The sequence below is a fragment of the Eurytemora carolleeae genome, unplaced genomic scaffold, assembly GCF_000591075.1.
Source record: "Eurytemora carolleeae unplaced genomic scaffold, Eaff_2.0 scaffold603, whole genome shotgun sequence".
In the NCBI taxonomy this organism is placed as follows: domain Eukaryota; kingdom Metazoa; phylum Arthropoda; class Copepoda; order Calanoida; family Temoridae; genus Eurytemora; species Eurytemora carolleeae.
The window spans coordinates 1-16666 of NW_019396807.1; the positions used below are offsets into that span (position 1 = coordinate 1).

General features: G+C 33.6%; 1 protein-coding gene across 1 annotated transcript in view; it reads left to right on the plus strand.

The window, feature by feature from the left end:
* Positions 1-1117: 1117 nt before the first annotated feature.
* LOC111708897 (NADPH oxidase 5) overlaps positions 1118-16666 on the plus strand; it is a 42087-nt gene continuing 26538 nt past the window's right edge. Inside the window, exons 1-10 of the mRNA XM_023482404.1 lie at positions 1118-1129; positions 1768-1896; positions 2192-2254; positions 4100-4255; positions 7154-7219; positions 7787-7871; positions 13491-13606; positions 14004-14098; positions 14266-14516; positions 16423-16611. Of these exons, the coding sequence (XP_023338172.1) occupies positions 1118-1129; positions 1768-1896; positions 2192-2254; positions 4100-4255; positions 7154-7219; positions 7787-7871; positions 13491-13606; positions 14004-14098; positions 14266-14516; positions 16423-16611 (1162 nt within the window). The remainder of the gene's footprint in view (positions 1130-1767; positions 1897-2191; positions 2255-4099; positions 4256-7153; positions 7220-7786; positions 7872-13490; positions 13607-14003; positions 14099-14265; positions 14517-16422; positions 16612-16666) is intronic.

The following is a 16666-nucleotide window of genomic DNA, read 5'->3' on the forward strand; positions in this document are numbered from 1 at the left end:
AAACAGACTTTCTTCACGCAGCATGGCTCGCGTAACAATATGGTAGACTAGTTAATTGTTAAAATTTGGATGGTAAACTGTTAAGAAATAGATGATTTAACTGTCAGGAAACGACTGGTATACTAGTAAATTGTTAAGAAATTTATGGTAGACTAGTTCATTGTTATGATGTGGATGGTAGACTACTTCTAGTAAACTGTTAGAATATGGATGGTAAACTAGTCAATTGTTAGAATAGGGATGGTAGACTAGTTAATTGTTAGGATATGGATGGTAGACTAGTTAATTGTTAGGATATGGATGTTAGTTATTTGTTGGGATATGGATGGTAGACTTGCAAATTGTTATGATATGGATGGTAGACTAGTTAATTGTTAGGATATGGATGGTAGACTAGTTAATTGTTAGGATATGGATGTAGACTAGTTAATTGTTAGGATATGGATGGTTAGATTAGTTATTTGTTGGGATATGGATGGTAGACTTGCAAATTGTTATGATATGGATGCGTAGACTAGTTATTTGTTAGAATATGGATGGTTAGATTAGTTAATTGTTAGGATATGGATGGTAGACTTGGAAATTGTTAGGATACGGATGCGTAGACTAGATAATTGTTAGAATATGGATGGTTAGATAAGTTAATTGTTAGGATATGAATGGTAGACTTGGATATTGTTAGGATAACTTGGATATTGTTAGGATACGGATGCGTAGACTAGTTAATTGTTAGGATATGGATGGTAGATTAGTTAATTGTTAGGATATGGATGGTAGACTTGGAAATTGTTAGGATATGGATGGTAGATTAGTTAATTGTCAGGATATGGATGGTAGACTTGTAATTTGTTAGGATATGGATGGTAGATTAGTTAATTGTCAGGATATGGATGGTAGACTTGTAAATTGTTAGGATATGGATGGTAAACTAGTTCATTGTTAGGGTATGGATGGTAGACTTGTAAATTGTTAGGATATGGATAGTAAAATAGTTAATTGTTAGGATATGGATGGTAGATTAGTTGATTGTTAGGAAATGGATGCGTAGACTAGTAAACTTTTAGGAAACGAATGGTAGACCAAGTGTATGTACTGTTCAATTAATCAACTATGAGAAATGACGAGTAAGGTTTGATTGTGAAAGATTTCTATTGATCTAACAATCAGACATCATTCCTAGGTCCGTAAAACTTTGATTGGATTTCTCCGATCTTCGTCCTGGATTCTCGTCCTGGAAAAGAATCTTCCAAATCAGTTGTCAGGGTTTAAACCTGGACTGCCCTATATGGAATTGTAATATACAAGCAATATCAGATAAAGGTTTCACATAATAAAGGGAGGGTGAAAAGTAGTGGTGTGTGTGTGTGTGTGGAGAGAGGGGGGGAGGTAGGGGTTGCAGAAAAGAATATAAGATGGTGTGAAGAAGGCTTGTGCTTGAAACAATGAAAAATCATGATGAATAATTAGCGTGAAATTCTCTTGAATTAATTAAGACAATATTAGCTCTGTAAATACTAACAAGAGAAGAACAAGAGAAAGGATCTTAAAGGGAGTGTTGACGTAGTTTCAATTAACCCTATATTTAATAAGAGTTGCATGCCGCATTCACAATGGAACTCTTTTAACCTTCAAATGCCAAAAATGATGAAAATATACTTGACTTTTTATTTGCATCATGACAATTTTAAAATGTGGTTTTTTTATGAAAGAAACCTGCGGATCTATGGTGTTGAGATAAAGAGTAAACTTGACAGAATTAAAGACTAGTTGTTTGTTTGTTTTAGATTGAGTCGGGATGAAACAGACCAAGAATTTGTTACTCTGGCAGCTCTGCTACTGTGTGGTGAACTGGAGATCAGAGCAGATACATTTCAGGCCATAACAACCAAATTAAAGGTAGTTTAACTTATCTCTATCTATATCTATACCTAGACTCCATCCAAGATTTAAAAAAAATCTAACCATCTCCAAGTTTATTTAACGGGACAAACTATTCTGAAGATCACTAATAGTCTCCTTACCTTATCTCTTTCTCTCTCCATTTTGTTCAATTTCCTAGTTTTCCATTCCTGAGCACTTCTTCTATAGTTCAATCCTTCTCACTCGTTCTTTCTTTCTTTTAAAAATGATTATAATAATTACAGTAAAATTAATAATAATGATAATAATAATAATAATAGTAATAATAAAGGTTCGAGAGAAACTGTACGGACTAGTTTCAGCGGAGACGGACGGGATAGTTACAGGAGATCAGGTATTAGTTCTTCATTTTCTTAAAGGGACTGTTTTAGTAATTTTAAAAGTCCATTCATTTCAAAAGTTCATGTATCCTTTAACGTTAATCTAAGAAACAATGATAGAGATTGTTTTACCATAAACACGTGATAAAAGTGGTCGTTTCAATGTTTAAAAGAGAACTGCGTCAGTTTCTGGGACTAAACTATTGTTAATAAACTATATGACGAGGTTGCGTGATTTTACTTCTATTCGCGCACGTGTTCAATATATTCAGCGCTCATTTTGGATCTTTGTATTGAGTAGAAAAGAGAAGACGAATATATGAATATCTTAACACCTTTCCAACTTACAAAGAGGGTCAATGCACGTTGTATGCTAATTCTTTTATAGTTTTTAAACTAAAGATAGTTACGCTCTTCATAAACAATAAAATTAGCATTTTCAGTTTTGGTTCATTGTCGACATTTTAGGGGAACAATGCCATTTTTACAAGTTAGCGTTTGAAGGAAAACAAATGTTATTTTAATACCGCTAAATTAATAAATAGCGAGAAGAAAAATAGTAAGATGACATTTAAACAATCTCATGTTATAAAGTAAATAATTTGAAATCAACAATTATTTCTTGAAATGGATCTATTCTAGATATCATAATTGGAGTTTAACAGTCGTCTGCCTATTCCACGGTTTTTATGTGTCCCAATTTGTGCACTCGTAACTAGTTCATCTACTTCTTGCTTTTCATTAGTTTCGGCCTCAGATTTACATTAAAAATACTTTTCATTAGTTTCGGCCTCAGAATTACATTAAAAATACTTTTCGTGCCGCGTATATTGAGGAAGCAAACAATTTCATAAATATGCTCAAATAAATTTTGCAGAGGATGGAGTGCAAATCTGAGATCACAACTTTAATTTCGGTTTCTTTGACAGCAGGAGGATATATATCGTTAAAATATATTTTGTTGCTGTTTAATTCAGATGAAAGAGTGTCCCGAAAACCCCAATTTACTTTAGTCGTAAAGAAATTTTAAAAATTAAAAATTTTAGAATTGTCGCAGAAAACTGTACATAAGGAAGACGTCTCCAAGTCTCAAAGTGATGATTTCAAATATGAAATAGTCCAATAAATATGAAACACAATAATTATGCAGTGTACACAAACCCATTTCTCTTAATGAGTTTATTTTCAAGTTGATTTCTTGTATTTCTAGTTGATGAAGGAGTACACAAACCTATATTTCTAGTTGATGAAGGAGTACATAAACCTATATTTCTAGTTGATGAAGGAGTAGATAAACCTATATTTCTATTTGATTAAGGGGTGCACAAACCTATATTTCTATTTGATGAAGGAGTACATAAACAAATATTTTTAGTTGATGAAGGAGTACATAAACCTATATTTCTAGTTGATGAAGGAGTACACAAACCTATCTTTCTAGTTGATGAAAGAGTACATAAACCTAAATTTCTAGTTGATGAAGGAGTACATAAACCTATATTTCTAGTTGATGAAGGAGTACATGAACCTATATTTCTAGTTGATGAAGGAGTACACAAACTTGATTAAGTATTACATAAACCTATATTTCTAGTTTATGAAGGAGTACATAAACCTATATTTCTAGTTGATGAAGGAGTACATAAACCTATATTTCTAGTTGATGAAGGAGTACATAAACCTATATTTCTAGTTGATGAAGGAGTACACAAACCTATATTTCTAATTGATGAAGGAATTCATAAACAAATATTTCTAGTTGATGAAGGAGTACATAAACCTATATTTCTATTTGATTAAGTATTACAATAAACCTATATTTTTAGTTGATGAAGGAGTACATAAATCTATATTTCTAGTTAATTGAACGAGTAGCTACCGCACGTCGGTCAGCTCCCAAGTCCGAGCTGGCGGGGGATAATCTGAGATGGTTGGAGAAGGTGTTCAAGAGGACGGTGGGGGATCATGGAGAGATCACGCTCTCCGACTTCAAAAATATCGTCCAGTCCAAAAATGTAAGAATCAAAAAACATTTCTCCGATACTTTGCCCCAAAAAACAAGCTAATATAAGCTGATATAACTTTATTTAACATATCTCACACTCAGTTAGATATGTAGAACAAATTGTTATTTTGTGGCCAAATTAAAAGATATATGTTTCCACGACTGATATAATATCTCACACATTGTTTTGTGTGATTACGTGACTTATATAATTTATTAAACATTCCCGAAAAATAAGGATTAGAAAATTAGAGTTTGAAGCAAACAATCAGTTCCTTTCTCATGATTTATCACCAGAGGGGGGGGGGGACAAGTGCTCTGGATGATCTATGATCCTCTAAAACACTTTGGTTTAAAGAGACTGTACTCTCCATTACACGAATGGTATGTCCTATTTACAATAGTTACTTTAAAAGCTTTGTCTGATCAAGGATAAGTGAGATATCAATGGCTATCTCGATTAAAATTTATTATATCAATTGCAATTTCTCTAAAATAATGATTTGCACATTCTTTCTGCAGAAACAATAGAGTAGATTATCAGAATTCAACATTTTTTAAGCTAGAAAAGCGACAATATCCTCCACAAAAATTATCAGATCAAGATTTGATGGGTACCATTGTGAATCTGGCATGTCCCTCTTCTCTTTTTTAAATTGAGCCTCACTTGAAAACACAGGACAGTCCCTTTAAAAGATAAGGAAGTTTGTTTGATATAAAACTAAGAGTTGGTTGTAAACGTCTCCTTCGCTCCATTGTTCCCGTGTTCTCCGCTAGGGTTGGTTTCTTCCATTAGAGTATAAAAACCAATGGTTTAACAACTAATAAAACTAATGTATTCATTTCTCCAATGGTGGTCAGAGAGAGGGTGGATTCAGAAACTAGATCTATAAATTATTAATTTAGGGCTCCCCCACCGCCAACCCTTCTTTTTCAGTTTAAAGACGTGTAGAGCAGTTATTTGAGAGATGGAGGAGGCAATATTTAAAATACATTTTAAATATATAGCTGTTTCTAGGCGATAATATCAAAATATCAAATGCCAAATGATCAAATGGCTAATTATGGAGTAAAAACGCAGTACGTTTCAGTTAGGTCTACAAGCTAGAAATGCAAACAAATCAGAGAAAAATCATAATACCGTATGGTACTACAGAGTAGATAAAGAAGAAAAAATATATTGCGTGAAAGAGAGAGTTTGCATTTTACTGAAGTTTTATCATAAAAATACACATGTTTAAGAATACCTTAAACTTTAAAATTAACTTTATTGTGAAGTTGTATGATATTAAAAAAAAAATAGTTGTCCTAACTGTTCAGCGTACATTTTTTTGATCATTTAATGATTTTTGATCATTTGGCATTTGATATTCTGATATTTTTGCGGTTTCTAGGCTTTTAAAGGGAAAATGTGAATTCTATGGGTGTATATTGCCCTTAGCCCCCTTCCCCTGTATACGCCCCTGATTGAGTGACACTTTTTCGACTTTTAAATCCTCGATCCTGCACTAAAACAATTTACCAATATGAGATACAGTTCGATATTTATTTATGATTCCATCTCTCTTTATCCTGGTTGATATAGTGAACTATAACACGCAACTACAGTAGAGTATTGGATCTTTGTTTTAGGATTGCTAATGAATAAATTAAAGATATTTGGCGAGGTTAAAAACTTGGAGTTCGGAAATGATTCATTTCTGATCTTTTTTAAAATTGAAGACCCAAGAGGGGGGGGGGTTGCACATTCTAATCCAAAGCCCATTTGCAATAAAATACCCGGAATTGATGACCAATAATCCCCCAAAATACAAACAATACAGAATATAAATAGGAGTGGTGGGTTAGAGGTTTATTGCTCAATAACTATCAGAATAAAACTTAATACAAAATTATGACGCATTTCTGACGCTTTTTACGCAAAACCTGGGTATTGTTTTCTAATAATCAAATCTGAAAAATTGCTTGCTCCGGGCCTAGTGTAGATTTTGTAAGATTTTATGATATTTTTCCTTTAAATGTGTTCCCATCATTATAGTTATTACTGTCAGCAGTCAGCAGTACATTTTTATATCAAACTTACTTTGTCCTTCATCAGTTAAACATACATTTAAACATAGTCTCAAAATTCACCAATAACCCAAAATATTTGCCCCATCGGGATTATGCAGAAATTTTAAAATTATTCCCTAACATTTAAAATGAAAGTTCTGTTTCGTAAGAATAATAATGAAAACAAAGCAGAAAAATGGGAGCCTTTTATATTTCGACATTGTCCTCATCAGAGTGTTAATATGTATAGAAGGATCACTGGCAAACTAGACCAATTTTGTCTGACAAACATCCCTTAGTAATCTTTGTCGGAACCCTATATATGAAGCAGAATGTGAATAATCATTATTGTAAATAGTAACTGCAAACTGCAGTTGGTAAGCAAACACACTACTGAAAGTCGGTTTAAACACGTGCACAAGCTACAAAGTAAAGACTAACCGCGAGAGAAAAGAAACTGAGGAAATTCTTCACAAAGGAAATAGTTACTCGTCTTAAACTCAAGTTTTCTAATCCTTTTATCATTACAATCTGATGGCTAAAACCTTTGATATTTAAAACTTTAACTAATTGATTCCTAGTTACATTAAAGTATTCAAAGAATAAAAGATTAAAACCTTTGATACCCCTCTTTTCGTCTTTGTCTGTCTAGATTAAAGAGAATGTAGGCGTAATACCAAATGACCCTCCTTTGGAAGAGTTGCATTTCCAATTCACAACGATACCCTTTAAAACCTTTTCTGATTAAAGATGGTACCGTTGCGACCTTTAATAAATGGAGGGTCACATGACCCGAGTCTGACGTCAACACTGTCAACAGTCGCTAACTTTCAACTAAGATAATTTATATTTTCAGCCATTTTTCGTTGAACGAGTTTTCCAGATCTTCGACAAGGATGAGAGCGGATCCATTTCATTCCAGGCAATATATTTTTTAAACCAAACCAAACCAAACCATACCAAACCAAACCAAACCAAACTAAGCCAAACCAAATCAAACAAAACAAAAGAAAACTAAATAAAACAAAACTAAACTAAACCAACCCAAACCAAACCAGCCAAAAAATCTAAGCTATATCAATATCAAATACCATCTCTATTTCCTTTATTTTAGGTAAAAAAACGGTCGACAATAAATATTTTATTTCTGATTTTAACCCTTGCCCATACATGTGCATTGTGCACTGTGCAGTTTTGCTGCATGATACAATTCCTCAAAATTAAAATGAATACTGTGAGATCCATAAAACTGTGGAATAGGACGACGACTACTAGACTCAAGTTATGATTTTTCCTTATCAATAATTAACATGAAGACAGCAGTTGTGCAATATACGCCTAAACAGAACCATTCATTTAATTTTTAACTAGGAAAACGCTTTGCTTTAAATCTAATACTAAATGTGCGCTTTAATGTCGTTTTCCTATTTCACTGTTTTATGGGTCTCACTGTACAATGTAAAGCATAAATTCTATTGTTAAACTGCAGGAGTTCCTGGATGCAATGCATCAGTTCGCTGGTCAAACTCCAGACGATAAAATCAAATTTCTCTTCAAAGTTTACGATATCGACGGTAAGTTAGATTTTTATATAATTATACTGTTGGACTTTTTTCCAAACTCTTGACTCTCCTTTCATCTTACTCTACAGTCTACATATTTATATATTTATCCATATCTTGGATTCTCCTACATTTGGTTATATCCTAATCTTTGATTCTCCCATTATATATTCTAAGATTCTTCTTTGTTATTTCCAGATTTTCCTTTGTTATATCCAGATTTTCCTTTGTTATATCCAGATTCTACCTTGTTATATCCGGATTCCTCTTTGCTATATACAGATTCTCCTTTGTTATATACAGATTCTCCCTTGTTATTTCCAGATTCTCCTTTGTTATATCCAGATTCTCCTTTGCTATATCCAGATTCTCCTTTGCTATATCCAGAATCTCCTTTGTTATATCCAGATTCTCATTTATTATATCCAGATTCTACCTTGTTATATCCAGATTCTCCTTTGCTATTTCCAGATTTTCCTTTGTTATATCCAGATTCTCCTTTGCTATATCCAGATTATCCTTTGTTATTTCCAGATTCTCCTTTGTTATATCCAGATTTTCCTTTGTTATATCAAGATTCTCCTTTGTTATATCCAGATTCTCCTTTGTTATATCCATATTCTCCTTTGCTATGTACAGATTCTCCTTTGCTATATCCAGATTCTCCTTTGCTATATCCAGATTCTTCATTGTTAAACACAGATTTTTCTATGTAACACTAAAGTAAATTCCACGTAAGATTTAAATATCATATGTTTTCAATGATAACTCCACTAACTAAAGAGAAGATTAAGAAGAAGAAGATTTAAGTTTCTGACATGTCACCAGATAAATTTTCTTTTCATATGATTTTGTGCGTAAAATGAAAACTACAGGAGGTACGAGGTCACAAAGTCGTGCAAATAAAGTCTCACGAATTTGAGCTTCTTCTTTTGTCTAGTTTGCAGTGGTTTTATGTAAACATATTTTTATTTGATTTATAGCCTAATCTTTACTAACATTTTATAAATTAATCTCATCTATTCTAATTCCTCCTCTTATATATCCCGAATCCAAATTCTTAGTTTAAAACTTCTGATTCTAAATTTATATTTTTCCTTCTCCAAACTGTCTATATTCATAATTCTCACAATTTCTGCAAATTTTCTGAAAAATCATATTCCGTGAAATATCGCACTCAGAAACTCAACTTCCGGAACTATAAAGATTGTTGAAGAGTTGAGAACTGAGCGCTTCCTTTGTCAAGGTGGTGAAGGTCTGGTACTAACAATATATATATACTCTAGGTTTAACACTAACAATGAGAGTTTACTGTTGTTTTCTTCAACTCTGTAATAAAGCTGTCCAGTGTGCACTCTATGATACTTACTATGCAGCAAAGAGACTTCTTTTAAACCCAAGCAGAGAATATTGGTGTTGTAAAACATTCAAGTTTTTCTAGACTTTCCGCTTCATCAACTAAATCATACAAGAAGGGGTTAGATCGTAAAATTGTATTGTTTATCTTTGGTTATCAGGAGATATCAATAGATTAGGGTTTACGATACCGTTCTCTGCACACGTTTAGCTCTCTGGCAGGAATGTTAATAAAATGGTATTCGTTTTTCAACCCATTAGTTCTGGTGTAATATATGGACTTGAAGAGTTAGAATTGAACGGAGATATAAAGGGTGTAGTAAATATACTCTTCAATATCAACATATCATGTTTTGTTTAAAGGGATTGTTGTTATAATTTTCAGAACTATTTACAACAGTTTCCTTTAAACCTTTAACAAATAAATGCACCAGAAGCTGCAAATTATTAATTAAAAAAAATATTTAAAGGGTATTGTCACGAGTTTTGAAATAAAGTTGATAGTCCCACCAGGAACCAAGGTTTTCTAAGATATTAAAGGGAAATTGCCAGTTACCATTCAATAAAACGTATGTACTCATGTAATAAAATTAATTCTAATCAATATTTGTAATTTCACCTTTTCCCATTTGATTTTAGAGACCACTGTACAATTTATTTATCTGTTTTATTTTCCATTGGCGGTATCCCTGTAAATAAGGTTGTGTTTGAGTAAGGTTTGTCATGAACCCAAGTTGCAAAGAAGAACTTTGTGGTTTTCAAGGTTTCAGGTCGTGACTGCATTGCAGACTGTTTAATAGATGCAATTAGTATATATTATATCTACTTATATACACATTATAGATATAAGGACTAGAGCAATAAACAAAATGAAAAATGTAAAAGATAAGTTCGAAAAGAAAAATTATTTGCAACTTTTCTTCTAGGTTTGCACATAATTTTTTATCATAAGTATCTTTATAATTTTGAATTAATTTTAGCTAAATAGTTTCTTTCACAAGATTAAGTGGGAACATAAAGGAAAGGACATATAAGGGGAGGAAGTGGGAACATAAAGGAAAGGACATACAAGGGGGGGATATGTAACATTGAGGAGGGGGGATTTGAAATATACAGGGGGAACAAACAATGGATGGGAGAGGGGGAACTAAATGGGAGGAACAGAAAAGAGGAGAATGATGGAACATATATCAGAGGAACATACAATAGGAGGGTGATGGAACATATATCAGAGGAACATACAATGGGAGGGTGATGGAACATATATCAGGGGGAACATACAATAGGAGGGTGATGGAACATATATCAGAGGGAACATACAATGGGAGGGTGATGGAACATATATCAAGGATAACATACAATGGGAGGGTGATGGAACATATATCAGAGGGAACATACAATGGGAGGATGATGGAACATATATCAGGGGGAACATACAATGGGAGGGTGATGGAACATATATCAGGGGGAACATACAATGTGAGGGTGATGGAACGGCTCAGTAAATAAGAAATAATTACAAAATCAATAAATGGAGAAAATTACAAACAGTTTGTTCGTTTAAACTATTTTTGATGTTCATTTCAACTGCCAACCATAGCGCACGGCCCTCAGCCTGTCCTAGCCGCAGCGCTCGGCTCAGAAAGTGTCTTAACCTAGCCTTGTATTATTTCAGGGTTAGGTTAGGTTAAGACAGTTTTTGGGCCGAGCGCTGCGGCTTGGAGTTCAAATGAACATAAAAAGTAACTTATATTCTATGTTACTTATATCATATGTAATTATATGTTTTGTTATTATATGTTTCGTAATTATATCTAATGTTACTGAGCCGATGGAACACATAGCGTTAAAGCGGGCTGTACCAATAAACCTCTAATATTGCTCTATTGCTCCCTTTCTATTGCTCCACTGCTCCCCCTATATAGTAAATAAAAATAATGCTCCTGTAACCCCTCAAAATATGTTTCAAATATAGAACAATGAAAGGTTTAATTAGCATCAACCTTTATTGAATAATGAGCAAGCTAATTCTTTTGTCCTGTACTTTATATTCATTATTTTTCTCTAGTTCATGTACAACACTTGATTGCTGCACAAGGGTCCAGGAAGGGAAGAAGAAGGAAGAGAGGGGAGAGGTTAGAACTAGGGATAGGAAAACAATGGAGGGGAGGGGGAGGTAAATAGGAAGGAATGGGAAGGAAAGGAAGAAATGGGAAGTAACGGGGAGGTTAAGTAAGGAATGGGAAAGAATGAGGTTGGAAGCCGAAGGGGTAGAAATGGATTGAGGGAGGATCCGAGGGGGAGGAATAGGCGAAGATTTTGATATTTTGATATCCTGATATCTTGATATCCTGATATCAATTGATATCCTGATATCTTGATATCCTGATATCTTGATATCCTGATATCTTGATATCCTGATATCTTGATATCCTGATATCTTGATATCCTGATATCTTGATATCCTGATATCTTGATATCCTGATATCTTGATATCCTTATATATTGATATCTAGATATCTTGAAATCTTGATATCTTGATATCTTAATATCTTGATATCCTGATATCCTGATATCTTAATATCCTAATATGCTGATATCCTGATATCTTAATATCTTGATATCTTGATATCTTGATATCTTGATATCTTGACATTGAAATAAACTGATTTTGATTGTTCTGCTGCATGCACTGTATATTAATATTCATCTCTAATATCCCTGGTTCTCCGAACTACTCCGGGAACTGCCTAAACCTAGGGTTTAGCCTACAGATACCATGGTCATGGCTAGATCAGACCATATCGAGGAATATTGGTTTTTATCGACAGAATCGTCTTGAAACACTCTATTGTCCTCACATGTGTTTTTATAACGAACATTAATTATTATGCTTTAATTACTAACATATGTTATATAAGAAATACGAGTTTCATTGGGAAGGGTATACCCCACCCCCCCCCCCNCCCCCCCCTCCACGAAATATAAACCCTCCATGGCCCCTAGGTTGGCTGGAAAAAAATGAGAAACTGAATCTAGAATTATAAATTAAGCGTAGAACATTTCTTAGATAAGTATGTGGATGCTAGCAAGGGAAAGAGTTCCACCCTAGAATTACAAGTATTTAATAAACCTAATTTTGTTTAAAAAGCATGAATTTCAACACGTAATATTCAATATACATAGTTTATTCGTATTCAGCATGACATAATCACAAAGTTTTACTTTTCATCAAGCTCTTGGTTTATTTAGTTTTCAGGTTTTTAACCTCGTCAAGTTTTCATCCCTTTCCATACATTATGGTTTATTTTATGAATAAGTTACATTTCTTTCCATAAACAATATTGTTTATTTACTTTTATTCATGATTTTTTACATTTCTATTCATGAAGTTTATGGTTTTTTACATTTCTATTTATAAACTTTATGTTTTTTTTACATTTCTATTCATAACCTTTATGGGTTTTCACATTTCTATTCATGAACTTTATGGTTTATTTACATTTCTATTCATGAACTTTATGGTTTTTTACTTTCTTTTCATGAACTTTATGGTTTTTTACATTTCTATTCATGAACTTATAGCTTTTTACATTTCTATTCATGAACTTTATGGTTCTTTACATTTCTATTGATGAACTTCATGGTTTTTTACATTTCTATTCGTGAACTTTATGGTGTATTAACATTAATTTCAGAAACCATGGTTTATTTACATTTATAATCATGAACTTTATGGTGTATTAACATTACTTTCAGAAACCGTGGTTTATCTACATTTCTAATCATGAATTTTACGGTGTATTAACATTACTTTCAGAAACCGTGGTTCATTTACATTTCTATTCATGAACTTTATGGTGTATTAACATTACTTTCAGAAACCATGGTTCATTTACATTTCTATTCATGAACTTTATGGTGTATTAACATTATTTTCAGAAACCATGGTTCATTTACATTTCTATTCATAAACTTTATGGTGTATTAAAATTACTTTCAGAAACCATGGTTCATTTACATTTCTATTCATGAACTGTTTTTTATTTTACATTATTTAAAAACAATGCTTTATTTACATTTACATTAATGAAATTAAGGGTTTATTTACATTTATATTAATGAAATTAAGGGTTTTATTTACATTTCTTTTCATAAACTTTATATTTTTGTTAATTAAACTATCAATCTATCTGTCCAAATTTCTAACTATCTAACTTCTCTGTATCTATCTATCTTTCTTTCTAACTTCTATCTATGTATCTATCTATCTAGGGGATGGATTGGTCCAGGAGGCTGAGCTCCAGCATGTGATGAGAGCCTGTATGGACGAGAACGGGATGAATTTTGACGAGGATTCAGTGGAGGAGCTGACAGGAGCTCTGTATCAGGTTAAACAAACCTTTATTTTGCATTAAAAGGGTCTGTACACGTAATTTAAAGTAACCCTCTAATTTAAAAAAATGACATTTTTATGGAGAAAGCACAGTTGATTAGAAACACAAAACTGAGTTTTTGTCACAACCTCTAATTATCACATACATATAACTTTGCGGATTTGTACTCCAGATAGAATGAAGGAAATATTCAGAATTTAAAACTATTCAGGAAGAACGACAATGCTTTCTTCGTTTAAAGGGTACTGCTGTGAATCAAACGTTCCACTCTTTAGGTTACGTCTTGAAGTTACGTCTACAGTACCTTTTATGATCTCCCCTCTTCCCTCTCCCCTCTCCCCTCTCCCCTCTCTCTGTTTTATAATTTAGAATTGAATCAATGATTATTTAGGATGCTACCTCTAGTAATCAGAATGGGATCACATTCTCAGCATTGAAATCTCAAATCTCTAAACATGAAGGATTGTTGGAGAACCTCACTATCAGGTAGGGTTCAGGGTTTACTCCGACATCCAGGTCATCTCTAGTTTAATATTATCTGTGGTTTTATATTCCTAGTCCGTACCTAGAGCTTAAATTATGAATTATGAATATTACCAAATAAAAAATAATGAATTTGCATATATGGAAGATTATATTGATTTTATGTTTAGTATTGATCGCTGGTTAGTTCCCCCGAAACCTAAGAAAAGACAAATATTGACAAATTTGTTTAATTTGTCTCGAAACCGTCATCATCAGTTCTCCTTCACCTACGTGAGGAACAACGCGCCCTTGTTCGCGTTCTACATCATATTCTTCCTTGTCAACCTGGGGTTGATCATCAGCAGACTGGTCGGATACAGACACACCAAGAACTTGGACGGTTCCAGGAACTGGGCTCTCATGGTTGCAAGAGCAGCAGGTCAGGGTTTAACTTTTCTAACCTGAATCATGGATTCGTGTCTCTAGGTGTATTTCTAACATTGTACGTGTATACTAGTATACTATAGGAGTAAAACCTTCCAAATTAATTATCTGAAACCAGGAGGTTTTTACTGCAACGCACCCGCTGCATAATTAATTCATAGTTTAAACCTTTCGCGAGGGGCGGGTTTAGTAAACTCTGGGTAGGTTTGAACACTAGTTGGGCGGGTTTAGTAAACTCTGGGTAGGTTTGAACACTAGTTGGATTGATTGATTAGTTTGGTTTGTAGGAAGATCAGTTCTGTCAATCATCCGAGGCGGTAAATAATATATTTGTAGTATAATCAATCAATCAATCAATGCAACCTTTGATCATTTAAGAATTAACTCTTATTCAGTATTCCGAGTAGTTTATGATATATGGAGATTCTGGTTAATTATATGTATACAATGATTCAGCATTTTTCAAATTTTTAAAAAAATGTTCACTTTCTTCTTTTCTTCGGTTTTCCCCTATTCTTCTCTTTCCCATAGTTCTCAACCCTTGAATACCATTTTCCTCTATTCCTTTGGATCCACTAGTCCTTCCTGTCTTTCCTTGTCTTACCTTTCTCTCTCTCTTGGCGGTCCTTGTCCAGTAATCTCCTTGGCCCTTTTCTCTTCCTTCCTCGTGTATTCCATAATCCTCCCTTCCTCTTGGTTACCCTTGCCGTACCTTCCCCTCGGATCTCCTTATCCTTCAATCCCTTTATATCCCCCTGTTCTGTCTTTACTTTGGCTCCCCTTGTTCTTCCTTTCCCTGGGATACCTTTTTTCTCCTTATCCCACCTTCCCCTTTGACCCCCTTATCCCTTAATTCCTTTGATTTCCTTTGTCCTTCTTTCCATTGGCTTCCTTTTTCCCTCCTTCCCGATCCCCTTGTCCTTCCTTTCTCTTTGCTCCACATGTTCTCCCTCCCCCCCCTGCCCCCCCCTCTAATTCTTCCTTGACAAATGAAGATGTTTGAGCTGAATGGGACTGAATAGGTCTCAATAGAGCTGAATACAGCTCAGCAAAACTTTCATAAAGATCAGAAATGACCTTTCGTTGTCTCCTTGCCTTGGANAGGGTTAAGTTATAAAATAATATTAATGGATAACACTGAGATTTGGATTCGTTTTTCACCCTGTAGATAGACCTTTAGAATATTGTACATGTTGAAGTGAAAAAGACGACAAGTGCAGAAAATATACGAAAAAGATTATTAAATGTTTAGACTAAAAATTCCTATTGTTAACCTAATATCTGCAAATATTTACTCGTGTAAGGTTTACATTGGGTTTACATATGTGTGTTCATCCTGTAAAGGTGTCATTGGCTTGTTATACAGTATACAAGGTTACAGACACAAAAAAGACTTTAAAGGCGACCTGGAACTAAATAAAACAATTTTAAGGTTTAATTTGGGATTTTTCATAACGCATTATTTTTTGTAAATGATTTTGATAATGATGTTTAAAATATAAGACGTGATTGTGTACAGTTGTAGTGAATTACGAATTATATCAATGACAAATCTGTACAGTCGTCCTTGCAGTATCATCATGTATAGGGTTCCTTTATCGGTTTTTATTGACTAATATTTTTAAGATTATATCATTTCTTTCAGAAGTGTTGAAGGTAAAGGGAACTGACTTTTTGCCACAAACTCTAATTTTCTAATCCCTATATCTTTGCAACCTGACAGTATAATACTTTGGTATTTCAAATATAAAAGGTCAACAATTTGGGGTTGCCAAGATATAGCGATTAGAAATTTAGAGTTGCTTTATCTTCGATTAGAAATCGGACATAAAGTGAGAGAGGGGAGGGAAGGCTCAGATGATAATACGTTCGAAATTCTAAGAAACTAAATTTTTTTTCAGGTCAATGTTTGAACTTTTGCTGCACCTTCGTCCTGGTTCCAATGCTCCGGTTGAGCGTGACTAAACTCCGAGAGAAGGGTTTAAACTATCTTCTGCCCCTGGATAAACATGTTTCATTCCACGCTCTTACTGGCAAACTTATTGGAGTTTACAGTCTTATCCATACAGTAGCACATCTAGTCAATCTAGGTAAATATTAGAGTTTACAGTCTTATCCATACAGTAGCACATCTAGTCAAAGTTT